Source organism: Xyrauchen texanus, chromosome 25, assembly GCF_025860055.1.
Source record: "Xyrauchen texanus isolate HMW12.3.18 chromosome 25, RBS_HiC_50CHRs, whole genome shotgun sequence".
Taxonomy (NCBI): domain Eukaryota; kingdom Metazoa; phylum Chordata; class Actinopteri; order Cypriniformes; family Catostomidae; genus Xyrauchen; species Xyrauchen texanus.
In genome coordinates, this window is record NC_068300.1 from 17,161,523 (window position 1) to 17,176,045 (window position 14,523).

General features: G+C 37.4%; 1 protein-coding gene across 1 annotated transcript in view; it reads right to left on the minus strand.

Moving 5' to 3' along the window:
- The window catches only part of LOC127619033 (calsyntenin-1-like), a 58,856-nt gene extending 46,236 nt beyond the window's left edge, over nt 1-12,620 (minus strand). The window contains exon 1 of the mRNA XM_052091759.1: nt 12,341-12,620. Coding sequence (XP_051947719.1) covers nt 12,341-12,422 — 82 coding nt within the window. The 5' untranslated portion in view covers nt 12,423-12,620. The remainder of the gene's footprint in view (nt 1-12,340) is intronic.
- Between the last annotated feature and the right edge of the window lie 1,903 nt (nt 12,621-14,523).

Consider the following 14,523-nt stretch of genomic DNA (forward strand, 5'->3'; position numbering starts at 1 on the left):
TAATCTAGCGATTTATTTTTTCGATGCATCGATTAATCTAACGATTCATTTTTTTTCAGTCCGATTCGATTTCAATTAGATTAATCGACTTGTGACAACACCGGTAATACCGGTTTCATCGGGGGTGGGGGTGTATAAAATGTTTAAAAAAAAACATTTGCCAGGAGTTTGATTGACTGGCGATCTGATCAATCAATCATAATACGCCATTTCTGTCCGACAAAGTAGTCAGGAGAGAGAAGATTAACGTCGGTGGATTTGAATTTGAATAATGGATTGTAGGCTACTGTACTGACATCTTTCCGCGGTTAAAACAAAAGTCCTTCTGATGTAGGCTACATTCATATTTAGCCTATTTGATGCTATAAATTAACCAAGGAAAAGATGATCGGTTCACGAGCAGCTTTAACTGAGGCAATCTGTCACGACACATTAAAGAGCCACAAAATAGTAGGCCTATTTATAGTTTAATTTTCTTTGAATGACCAAATTTGAAAGTTGAGACTTTATTAAATGTTACCTGCTTGGTCCTTTCTGTCAGCGCGTTGTCAGTGTCCTCTATGTATTTTTCACGACATTCATAGCTATAAGCGCATTATTAATAGCTATAGTTTAAAACTTTAGGTGTCGACAACGTATTATAGCCTACTCCAACATCGAGTGCAAAGTGGGGAGTTGAAAAAAAACTTACGGTGCTCTGTCATCTGCAGCTGCAACCGGGTGGCGCCTCTTAAGGTGCTGGTGCATTGCCGTGGTGCTAGAATCGAAGGCCATCTCCATTTTGCAAAGACGACATATCACGGAATCGTTTCCTTTTAAATTAAAGAATTCCCATACTTTAGAGGAACGAGTGCATGCCGCCTTGCACTTCTGATAGTCTGAGGAGCCACTCCTGTTGCTACTACTCGCCGGCGCCGCCATGTTTGTTTTGGGTCCGACGAATCGACGCGCATATTTTGCGTTGACGTATTTTTTGCATCGACGTCATCGATGACGTCGACGCGTTGTCCCAGCCGTAGCTGCCAACCTAGTCTCAAACAATTTAAGTTACTATAAATACTATAAATTGCAGGAAGTGTTTTACTGCAAATATTTTCTATGTTTTGATTCAGTTTCCTGGTGAAATTAACACTACAGGCTCTACAACAACTGTGTGTTTTTTTACACACAAATCACAGGTACTATGGCTTTTCATGTCGAATTTGCTTTCAAAACACTATAGTTTTGGATTAGGTGTTAAGTTTAAGGATGTCTGTTTTGTTCAATTCTCATTTATCTTTTAGGACACTGTTGGTTAGGTTTAGGCTACAGTTTTATGTTAGGGAGGTACATTTACTCATTAAAACATCCATCTAATATTCACCTTAAAAACCTTGTCTGATTACAACATCATTTCACTTGCTTTTGGTGACCCCTGCTGGACATTTCACTGGAAAACTTGCTAAATGTTTTGCCATTGTCATTCAAATTTCATGAGATCAGGTTGTGCATGACTTTAGCAATGGTGATTAAAGAGAACAACTAAAGTACATTTAATTTTTAAATGTATAAAAAAAAAATGAACTAGAAAATTTCTATAAGAAAAACAATTCCAGATAAACTAGTCAACCTCAATAACCTCAATAATCGAATTTGTTGGATAATAAGTCAACCTAAGCGACCTTTCCATAATAAACTTGGAATAAAGAATCTGAGCTTCCTCCTGGGACTCCTCCTGTGACTCCTACGCAGAGGCACGTTTAAAAAATTTAGGGAGGGGTAGCTATTTCCGGTCAGTATGGCCCAGAACCCTTTTGAGGATAGCGTTCACACCCAGGGTGCAATCTACTGCAGCCTTTGTCAATTAACACCACTGACACCTTCATTCTCACCTCTTGAGCAAGTGAGCTGTGATTTCTCACAGAGAATACAGCTGCTTCACAATTCAAGGTCTATCAGTGGTAGTAAAAGATAACTACTAATCTCAACCTCGGCAGACTTGGATTGGCTTTCACACATGATGGGTGTGAAGTTACTCCTTAAAGAGGCCTTTAAATGGCCCTCTTTTTGAAGCATCATGGAAAATTTGCTGCCATGGTTTGACGTCTTTACTGAGTAGACAACATTCCCACATGAATAAATGCAGTACAATGGGATATCCTAATCCACCAATACAATGGCCTGCTATTATTCAAATCACCCAACAATTGATATTCAACCTCCAAAACAAAACCAAGAAGCCTGATTAGCATTAATGCAACATGAATACACAACTCATGAAGGTAGAATCCTAAAACTCAATACAAATGTTTGGTTTTGAAGGCTTAATATTTCCTTTTTTCTTTTCTGTCTTTTTGTAACAGAGATGTTCAGTCATCTGTTTGTAGGCCAACCAAGAAGGCTAATTCACCATTGCTTCCCTAATGAATTTGCAATGGGTTTTAAGAATAACGGCTTGATTTAGGAGTAAAATAAATCTGTGGTTGACATTATTTTAAGAAACCTGCATATTCTGTTTAAAAACTTAAATTACACACCTCAAATGTGAAGCTAACAAGTTGCTAACATGTGGCTAGATAATTTATGTCTCGGAAATGCTAATCTCTTCCAGGTTTCATTAGCTGCGATAGCTACACTGGCACACATACAGACATATTTAATAAAATAAATGTTATATCAATAGCATGAGGCATAATCATCTTGGTAAGAAAAAAATTGCTAGTCCAGTAAGCACTTAGAATGGAGTAAATGGGGCCAGGCCATAAACATTAAAACACCCACTGAAAAAAATGTACTTCAAAAGTATAGTCACAAGACAAACAGTTTACTAACCTAATCTGTGAAAAGTTATATCCAATACTACAGGGATTTTACATTATTTTAGCGTGATAAATCCAAGAGGAATAAAACAACCTTACTAACCTTATCAGGATAAAGGTACAGTATTTCTGATATAACAACTTTGTGTAAGAGATTTTTTCTCACTGAAATCATATTAACACATAATGTTTACTTCTTGTGGCTTTACTTTTTAAACAGTGTGCATTTGAATGTTTATAGACTGGCCCATTCACTCACTTTGCAAGTGCCTTACTGTGACCACATTTTATGCATATATATATATATATATATATATATATATATATATATATATATATATATATATATATATATATATATATGTGCATACGACCCCGGACCGTAATAAGGAAGATTCCTGAGAAATGCAAGCTTGTAGTACCACCTGTTTACTCCAGAGGGCAGTAAGTGAAACTTCAGCTGTATGGGCAACGCACAGTTTTTACTGTGAACAAAACATCCCATTAGCAGCAGAACAACACAAACATGCGTTACGTTCATGCATTCAAAACACTTGATGGAGCGCAAATTCGAACTAAGGGATCTCAAGATGTGTTCTAAGTATTAAACTATATTTAACTTGACACAGTCACCTAAACATTTTATGTTTATGACGCAACGCACCCGAGATGCTACACAAGCATATCTAATGCAGTAGTACATTGACGGGTCCTTATTTAACAAGCCCTCATTATTAATCTCGAACTGATTGACAAATTCACTTGTGAAATGGATTGTGTGCCAATGATTGGCTATTTTCAATAATATGGTAGTAAACAATGCATTGTATTCTAAAGCCGCTTTTTGTATTGTCATATCAATGATTAACTCTTCTGTTTCAACATTAATGTAATCAACATTATGCTACTAATGCTATTGATTGAGTCTAACTTGTATTGAACCCAAAACTTTCAGATTTTTTCTCCATGATAATTACAAAATACCTCACAACCAAATGAGAGAGCACAAATAATCTCCTTAAGAGCTCAGACATAAGCATTCACATAATCCATCATGATTATTCAGCCAGCAAACATTCATAAAGATCACAACTGTGATTTTCTGAGGAGAGAATGTGCAACTAATCACCTGAACTTTTTAAAACTTATATTGTAGAGACTCATGTGCCATTAAAATGTATTGGCACACTGACAAATCAAACAAGCTTCAATTTGTCAGCATTTCAACTTGACAGCCACACTTAAATGTTTGCACAGGAATTATAAAATGGTCACTGTTTGTTAAAGTGGGCCTAATCAGTCACAGAGAATTGATTGTCTGCTGAGGTTTAAGACCCTGTAGACAAATGCAGACTGGTCTCCCATTTCCCAAAATATCCACCAGTCACACAGGAGGGGCTCTAAACTACACCAAAGCAAGGGGTCAATGTGTACTCAAGGAAGAGTCTGTTTGTCCACTGGAGCAATCGCAACAGAACAACAAGGCAAAGCCGTTTTTAAGCCAGGTGGGGGCAGGGCGGTGTGAATGGTGCTCAATCACAGCTCAGTATGGGGCACACAAGGGCCCAGTGAGAGTGAAAGTGAGCTGTAGCCTTGGAACACAGAGCTGCTTTTCATGTCTCTTGAGGCAGTGCTACAGACCTCTATGCACAGGTAACACCTACTCTCTGGTTACCTGTTCTCATGGAGCCCACGGTGCTGACGCAATGAGGCAAAGAATAGCAGAGAGATATATTTATCAAGCTAACAAAGAGCAATTAACACAGATAGACACTGGATGAATGGGCTTTCCACATGTGAACTAGCCTGACCTGTAATATAATCAAGTCGAGATTTTATGGATAAGGTTACCAGTCAAATAATGTAGGTTTCAATAAATAGCCACATTGAGAGCCCCATATATATGGGATTTAACCATACAGCCTTAAAAATGAAGATACAAAAGGAAAGTTTGTTTTAAACCAGAATCTAATGGGGCTTTTCCACTGCACGGTACAACACGACTCAACTCGACTCTGCTCGCTTTTTTGGGGTTTTCCAATGTGGATAGTACCTGGTACCTGCCGATACTATATGTGATGTCAAAATCCTGCAGATCACTGATTGGTCAGGGAGAATTGTCACTACCAGCATCACTGGATATCCGACATCAACCCGCTAGTTTTAAAGTTAGAAACAGCGATAACAGTATCATGTTCACGCGACTTTCGAATTGTGAAAATAGAAATGGCTGTGCGCAAAACCACATTGTGGTCAATAAGCGAGGTGCAGATGGTCCACTCATATGCGATGAGTGTCTCAGCTGTTGGCTGCACACGGCTACCACCGGACCTACCAACAGTGTAGAGAAAAGGTAAAAAAACATTTAAGTTACTACAGAACCATCAAGGAAAAGTGCAAGTGGTTGACCAAAGATGCTATCTAAACTGGCGAGCAATGGGAGGGAGAGTGCCCTGGACTGGCATTGATCCACAATGGAGGATGGTACATTTTGTAATGTTAACTCTATACTTTGCTTGAAAGCTTCACTTTATTTAGTTGACCGGCTACTGGAAGTTTGCTTCTAAAACAACCAGGCCAATTTAACTGTTACACTTGTGTAAAATCACCATGCAACAACTGCTTTATGCAGCACAATGAGATAGTAGTTAACAGCTAGCGGTCGTGTTATTGTTTTGGTCAGCTTGTGTCGTGTTTAAGATGATATCAAGGCAATAGAGGCAGCGCAACTATGACGATCAGCCTATAATCTCACCCACGTTGAGGTGGCGCTAAACTGCAATGGAAATGCAAGCTCAGAAAAGGAAAGAAAAGACGAGTCGAACCATAACGTGCAGTGGAAAAGTGCCATAAAAGGACATTACAATATCAATTAAAAGAATATTCTGGGTTCAACACAAGTTAAGCTCAGTTAAGTTTGAAAGCATTTGTGGCATAATGTTAATTAACACAAAAAATTCTTTTGACTTGTCCCTCCTTAAAAAAAGAAAAAATCTGGGTTAGAGTGAGGCACTTAAAATGGCAATCAATGGGGCCAATCTGTAAACATTTAAATGCACTGTTGTGTGAAAAAGGTCTTGCAAGATAATGTAAATAATATGTGTGTTAACATGATTTTAGTGTGATAAAATCACATACTAACCTTTTCTGTGTTAAGTTAAACACACTGTGACTTTTTTTTTTTTTTTTGGAACAATATGGTCCTAATAAAGTGCCTGACGTGGTCTTCGACTGTTGTAGCCCATATGCCTCAAGATTCGACATTGTGTATTTTGAGATGCTATTCTGCTCACCACAATTGTGGTTATCTGAGTTACCATCACCTTTCTATCAGCTCAAACCAGTCTGTCCATTCTCCGTTGAACTCTCTCATTAACAAAGCATTTCCATCCACAGAACTGCCGCTCACTGGATGTTTTTGGCACCATTCTGAGTAAATTCTAGAAACTGTTGTGCGTGAAAACCCATGGAAATGAGCAGATAGAGAAATACTCAAACCAGCCCATCTGACACCAACAATCATACCACAGTCAAAATCACTGAGATCACTGACCATTCTAATGGTTGATGAGAACATTAACTGAAGCTCCTAACCTGTATCTGCATGATTTTATGCACTTCATTGCTTCCACACAATTGATTGATTAGATAATCGCATGAAAAAGTAGGTGCACAGTGAGTGTATGTCCAATTTAAAAACGTTGTTGCCATGACGACGTAACACTGTAAACCCTAAGAACAACTTTTCAGCTCAAATTGTTCAACAAAAAAAAATCTAACAGAATAAAATATATAAGTGCTATTATAAAATTATAAGCATCATATTTCTCCCTTTAAACACTCCTTGGCCCCATTAATTTCCATTGTAAGTGCATCACTTTTTTAAAAAAAGGAGGGACAAGTCAAAATGATTATTTGTGGTAGTCAACATTATGGCACAAATGCAGTGGATTCAGCTGAACTTGTATTAAACCTGAAATATTCCTTTAATACTACTGAAGTTACAGGAACTTACATTTTGGAAAAACAACACAAAAGTGTTTCTTTCCAATTTTTGGATTCACACCATTAGCATATGGAACAAGGGGTGCTGAATTCAACTGATCTGACCTGTAGTTTGCTCCAAAATTATGTTTATCTTTCACTTGTAAAACAACAACATTTTGAGTTGGGGACCAATAGTTAAGTCGACATGGAAAGACCCTACTAAGAAATTCAGAAATTAATGTATAAAGGCATTCTTATAAAATTATGATAAATTATTTTAATTATAATAAAATATCAATACATACATTAAAGCATTTTCACTAATGGTCTCAACTTTTGGCCCCCACTGTACAGTATACAGTATTTACACCAACTTCTGCATATCAAGCATTCTTCTGGTCATATTCAGCATAAATAGCTGTTGTTTTCAGCCAAGTTCCCAGTAGATCCCAGCAAGCAAAGCTTCCATTTCAATATCAAGACAAACAAAATCATGCTTCATGCTATATTTCAATTGAAGCTTATTATTTTCGAAAGATCAACAACAGCAGTCAACTGACTATCCATGGGAGTCAAATGGACGGACAGTTAACACACAGTATGGAGTGACCTATTCTTGACAGATCACTGACTCAATTCAGCCTGCAACGGGGTCAATGAAATTACAACTGACTGCCCAGTCGTCTATGTCTAAGCTGATTGTCTAAAGGAATTTGTGCCACACCATCTGGACCAATATTGAAAAACTGAAGCTATTTTTCTAATAGATGACAAATGTTTGCTATTTGTTATGTTAAGTCCTTGGAATTTAAGATTTGCTACTTAATTCGAATGTCTGAGATGTTCTTAACAGTGGGCGCATTGTGACATGCAGATCTAAACTCTCGGCCAAGAGACCCTTTGTTTCCCAGAGTTCAAATTCCACAAACAAACAGCACAGCATATGAACATTTTGGATCCACAGAGTTCCACATATGCACAATTTCAATTATTCTATGATAAATTAATCTGCTCTGTGCTTTCAAAACATAAAAAATACATCATAAAAGTAATCAAGTTCTAACAGTATGCATTAACACCAGTCACTGCATTGTCCTCACTTCAACGTGAGGAACAATGAATCTAGTACCTCCTCCTGAGAGAGTCGGTTCATTTCATCCATCCATCAATGTGGAGTTTTTTCTTTTACCATGTTTACAGAATTAATGGAACCTTCACAGGTTACTTCGAAGGAGAACTGCTAACGGATGTCTAGCTTGTCTAGCAACACTTCAAATGTGTTCTAGTTTCAATGTAAAGTATCCTTGAAATTATCCATCAAGCTATATGTAAATTAAGATTACTTCTACAGAATTCACTCTGCTGATGTAGGCAATACATTTAACCGGGGGGCACGAGTGCTGAACAAGCAGCTGTTTATATGAAGTCTCCTCCAATATGAAATGTTCTGTGTTGCTTAAGGGCCCTACTCGCAGGTTCTTCTCAGGTTTAAAAGTTTTTGCCCCAACACGAGAAGGTATGAGCAAGTCTAATCAGACAAGTTCTACCTCTGCACTTCTGTAAATATGTTTGTAGCTTTTGGTTTTATGAGAAATAAAAGCAAGTTGGGATTTGTTTAAAGTTTGCCCATTTAAACGAACATCCATGAAGTTCTTTGGTATATACAACCAATGCAGATTTAATCAAAACTTTCACAATATCTCATCTGATTAGTTAATCTTTATTATTCCAGAAATTAAAATAAAAATGAGTCTCTCAACATTACCGATCACATTTAACCACACAGATGTATGCCTACTTTTGGCAGATGATACTGCTATCAAGAGCTGTATTTTTGGAATAATACTTTAGTTTGAAACAAAATTGTGACAAAATTCCACTACTAATAAAGCCCTTTTATAAACATCTTCTGCAACATTCTTTATTGTATGTTCAACATTTGGAAACTTGCATTTCGCTGACCACTTTTAAAATGTGTTTTTTACAGGGCAAGACTGGGAACACAGTTTGAATAGATGCATTATAGCAAGCTTGAGGCATCCTTTAAGGACATAAAGAATGGTACCCTTCTCTAACAGTAGTAGATTATAGTAGATTTGTTAAAATATTGACCAAAACACCACAATATCACTTTAGAATATATTGGCCATGTCACAGATTGCAAAGGAACACACCTCAATGCCAATTTTTACTCAACTCAACTGATAACAGCAGGGAAGGGAGCAGGTGTTTAAAACAAAGTTATACAAATTCAACAGAAACCCTGTCAAATCCATCAAGTGTAATAAACTTATCCAAGGCTAATAAGCACTGTGTCACACACAGTAACCATCTGTGGAGGTTGACATTTAAATTTGTGTTCCAAAACAGAATATAGAAAAAGAAGAAATAAAAAGAGAAAAATAAGGAGAAACATGCAAGAATTCACAAGCGCAACACTGCAATCAATTTTCCCAATGCTGAAAACCTAGCAACATTTAGAGAGTCATTAGTATATTAATCATATGTGTTTTTGGCTTACATTGCTTAGATTAAAGGAGCACTTAGTATGTTTTTTCCTCATTTAAAAAGTTTTACTTCTAAGAAAATGATTTGTAATTTTGAAACATACGTATAAACTCATGAGCACACACATGAGAAGAGAACTCCTGTGATATCAGTAACAATATAAAATCTGTTTTATTCTACATGGAGAGGGTCCCCTCATAGAGGCTGCCATGTTAGAATCACATGACCAGCCGCATACTGCTCACTTAATCTCAGTAACTGCCCTGTTATTAGACAATTTCACTGAGGGATTAAATTAATCCTGACTGACCCAACAGGGAATAGTGAATTTCTTTAAAGGCACAAGTCATTAAAAACTACTGCATCTGAATGATGCTGGATCCATGTACATAATGCAATCCAAGACAACCATATAAATAAAAATACTGAGTGCAAACTAGTGGTCGACCGATATGGAGATACGGTGATGCCAATATATAGAGAGCAGGATGGCCGATCGGCCAATACAATGCCGATATATCACACAATTTAATATAGTAAATAACATAAACATAAAATTGCAAAAAAAAAAAAAAGTGCTTATTTAGGACTGTATTTACTAAATTTCACACACAAAAAAATTATATTGTATTTTAAATGGTAGATAACTGTTTCTTCTGATTTCTGTTTAGTCATCAAATTTTTGTCTTTTATTTGCACATGAAGAAATTGTTAATATATTAGGAAGAAGAAAATAATAGTACACACAGTAGTCCCCCAAGCATGGATGGCATGTCCATGTTAGCAATCGCATGTACTCAAAAAATACAGAATCAAACTATACATACAGAGCACAGTGAATAAAACATATTCTTATAGCACACGTGAAGCGCTTTTACTTTGAAGTAGCACCAGAGACTATTTAGCAGAGATGGACCAATTCTATTAAAATTTAAATTAGAACGGACAATGGATGTAGAAAGGAAGTCCTGCCTTACAGGTAAAAGAGCCAATCACCTTTTAGATACAGACATCGCCTGTCAATCACCTCGAGAACGCATGTGCATTAGTTATAAAAGCTGGGAAAATTTAGTTTTTTTAGTATAATCTGAGGTAAAGAATCACCATTTATGATACCTGTGTTGTCAACATTTTACAGCTGATTTGAAATCTGTTCTTTAATTGTAATCTTGACCAACTGTTTTGAAGATTTTGGACATTTCCCATTCAAGTAGATAGGAGCTGCACTGACATGACTGGAAATAGCTTCCCGAGAGCATTCCAAAGATGGCCGACAGTGGACTGACTTGCTAGAAAGACTTGCACTTATGCGCTCATGAGGATCCAGACATTTTAAATGGCCTGGATCGCCTGCTTGGATTGTCTTCATGATTTGTGAATCAGAGGAACTTTTGATCCTGATCCTGAAGTTTTCATTCGGCAGATGAGCGCTCGACGGGAAGAACATTTTTGTGAGATTAGTGAATTACATCTGTTTAAATTAGATATCTGCATATTTGTTCTCAGTTATGTCATGTCACAATGGCAGTTTATAAATTAATTTAAAATAAATGATTAGGGTCAAAAAGGAAAAAACAACCATAAAAGCACAATTAAAGTAGTCATATGACAAAGCCACTTTTTGTTCAACTAAATTAAACAAAAACATATCTGAATACTTTAACTTCCAAATACAAGTTTAAAAAAATGCAGAGATCTGTCTCCTTACTGAAGACTTAGACTGGAATTACTGTGCTGCAACATTATCCAGTAGACTAGTTAACAATAAAGTTTTTCATAATAAGCTATACATACAGCCGCTTTTTTGATTATGCAAAAAAACAACAACACTGGTATCTGATCGGGAATGGTAGCGGCCAATACTGAGATTTCAGATATCGGAATCGAAAGAGAAAAATCGGTATTGGTGCAAATTTAATAAAAACCCATAGGAAAATCCCCAGGGAACCAATGGCTAATTTACTTCCGGGTTTTTGGACAACAACCTGAAGAGCTCTATTACCGTCATCCCCTTTATTGAATGATTATAGGCTATATTGGATTTGATTTGTATTTGCAAGTAAACAATATATTAATTGTATGTATTGTGACATTCCATTCATTTGGTCCACGTTAAAGTGCAACTTAAATCACTGTCAGATATCCGCTTTTCAGAAAAATGAACAAGGTCAGGCAAGATATTTCTGGAAGGCAGCGTTTCGCAAGCAAAAGCTTCGCACATATAGCCGCGTGTATGTGTGTATGTGTGTGTGTGTGTGTGTGTGTGTGTGTGTGTGTGTGTGTGTGTGTGTGTGTGTGTGTGTGTGTGTGTGTGATGTACTGTCTGCGCGTGCACCTGCAGCGATGTCCTTCAGTCATATATTTGACTGCGTGTGTCCCATGAAACAGATGCATTTTAAAAACCAGACCACACATACAACTATTTCACAAGGGATCTGCAATACGCACGGGCCTTTTAATTTCTACACTTAATCACTTTATATGTATATATTAGGCCTAATAGAAATCACAAACAAGTTAGTCTAGCTATCGGATAAAATTACTCAAACAGTCCGGGGGAATGGAGTAGCTAAAATAACGTACATGCAAAAGACAGATTTGACTTCAAAACGTTATTGGCACAGAATATTTTTGTTGTAAAGGATTGACGCTCAAAAATAGATGTCAAGTGAAGCGGAACCGTGAGGGGAAAATGGACAATTCACAGCAGACAGGACATAGAAATTAATCAAATGACATATTTTCTGTATGAGCCGGGAAATTGCAGTACAAATAGATTTGTGATAAGGTTCGTTGTACGGTGCGCGCGACAGCGCAGGACCATACATCCATTCGCGATATTCCAGGACGAGCGTCATTAACTGAACCTTTTGTATTTTTTTTTTTTTTTTTACAATATTTTTTTATTTCCAGATTTTTCTTGTTGTGTAGACTAATATTTTAGCAGAATTTAAAGAGACTAACCTTTAAATCTTGAATATAATTTGTATTATTTTATTTTTTTACGTAACAAATGTAACATTTAATTTAGACGAAATAAATCTTACCTTTGGATGCCTCCACCGCGCATAATAGTCCTAAAAGCAGACCGACTGCAGAAGCGAAAGGTTTCAACCCGCCGATCCGCATCGCGTCTTCGTAATAAAAACACCGAACGATTTAAACAACGTAACTCTGTCTCCTCTCGCCCGATACAATCTAATTTCGCTTGGTGTTTAAAATGATCCAGGAGATGTATATCTCGGATTAGTGCGGTAGTTCTAAGATGGCTGCCGCCACCGCCGTTCAACTTTCCTCTTTCAATCACCGTTCAGTCTCTCTCGCCGTTCCGCAGCTGCATCCAACGGGAGCGGTGACTGGCTGACGTCAGGACTGTTATGGTGGGAGTGCGGGCCGCCCGCTTTGCCCTTTGCATAGCCAACCTCATAGCGAGATAAAGAGAGGGTGTGGATGGAAGAGATGCGGTCTGTTTTGTATGTGTAAAAAAGTGTGTTCTTTAATCCTCTTTAGCAATGGACAATGGAAATTTTGGTAACTTTCATTTTCAGTATGCATATTCACATTAGCATCCTCTCATGTGTGGAAAATTTGAAGAACATAGTCCACATTGATTAAAAATTATTAGTGTGGGGGGTCGTTTTTAATGTTCTTACCTCTCTTTCATGGTGAATAAATCATTATTTCTGAGTGACCATGAAAGGAAAATTTGCTTGGTGTTATTATTGATTTGTCTACCTTCAATCAATGTATTGGGACATCCTAGGATGGACGGTCACTGAGAAAATCAGGCAAATATGCAAGGTTATCAGCGGAGGACAGATGTAGTTTTACAATTGTAAACATAAGGGCCATGGTTGCTAATGCTCCTAGAGTTTTGTTAGCTTTTATTCAGTCAGAAAGCTTAGATAGACAGACAGACAGGTAGGTAGGTAGGTAGGTAGGTAGGTAGGTAGGTAGGTAGGTAGGTAGATAGATAGATAGATAGATAGATAGATAGATAGATAGATAGATAGATAGATAGATAGATAGATAGATAGATAGATAGAGAGGCAGGCAGGCAGGCAGGCAGGCAGGCAGACAGACAGACAGACAGATAGATAGATAGATAGAAAGATAGACAAAACAGTGAAGAAATGTACAAAGGGACTGAACATGATTCACTGGCATCATGCTGACAGATGAGGTAGCCTAACAAAAATACACAGTTATGATAGTTTTACTACAAATGAATGGAGCTTTTTGCATTATCTTGAACATTGTCTAGCATTAATTTCATGTGTTATTGCAGTTTAGCTAAAATTACACAGATCAATCCTTATGGCACTATATTTCACATGCTTTGCGGTTATGTAAACTTACCTGTCCAGTAAGAAGAATGCCAATTCAGGGTCGGTTTTGATCCCCAAAATTGAACGAAGGTCCCTCCAGGAATCAAATGCCCTGCTCAACCATGATCATGTTCCTGCTTAGCCAGACTGGATTCAGTAGATAAATGTTTTTTTGGCTTACTCTGAGTTTGTGTAGAAGTCAGTGTTGTGCTGGGAGCCGGACGTTTGCTGGATTCCATCTCTAAGATAATGTTACCTGGTGTTGCATTTTGTTATCGCTGTTTATCGCTGCAGAAGAGAAGCTACTGTCTGAGGCAAGGCTCTCGGGAGTGTTCATAAACGTCACATCCTTTGGATTTTCCTGGCAAAAGTGACCCACTCCCTTAGCATAAAAACAGCCAAAAGGCTTTAATAGGCAACCTAGGAAGTCTCATTTTTTAAGTTGCGTCACAAGCCAGTCTCATATTGGCAAAAAACGAGAATATTACAATGAAAATTGTAACATATTGCACGTAGTCATAAGATGTGCCTTATGACTCGGGCAGGGTAACAATTTTTTTCTGCTGATTGATATTCCCTCCCCAAGTCCAAAGTCCAGCTGCTTAATTTGTGATTGGATAACATTCAAATCAGTTTCTTTATTAAACTCACACATTTGTTTTTGTTTTTTTTTTGTTCCATTTGCTACAACAGCATAGGGTTAGACATTATGACTTGCTTTTTATTTCTTTACAGTTGAAGGACATCTAAAAAGGACATTGCCTCTCTGCACAGAGTGAAACTCCTAGGGAGGACAAGGAAGGCAATGGGAGGGGGATGGAGGATGGGATGAATTTTCTCAAACGAGAGATGAGAGGCCAAGTCAGATATCTTTCAGGGATAAATTATGGTCATTGATGGTT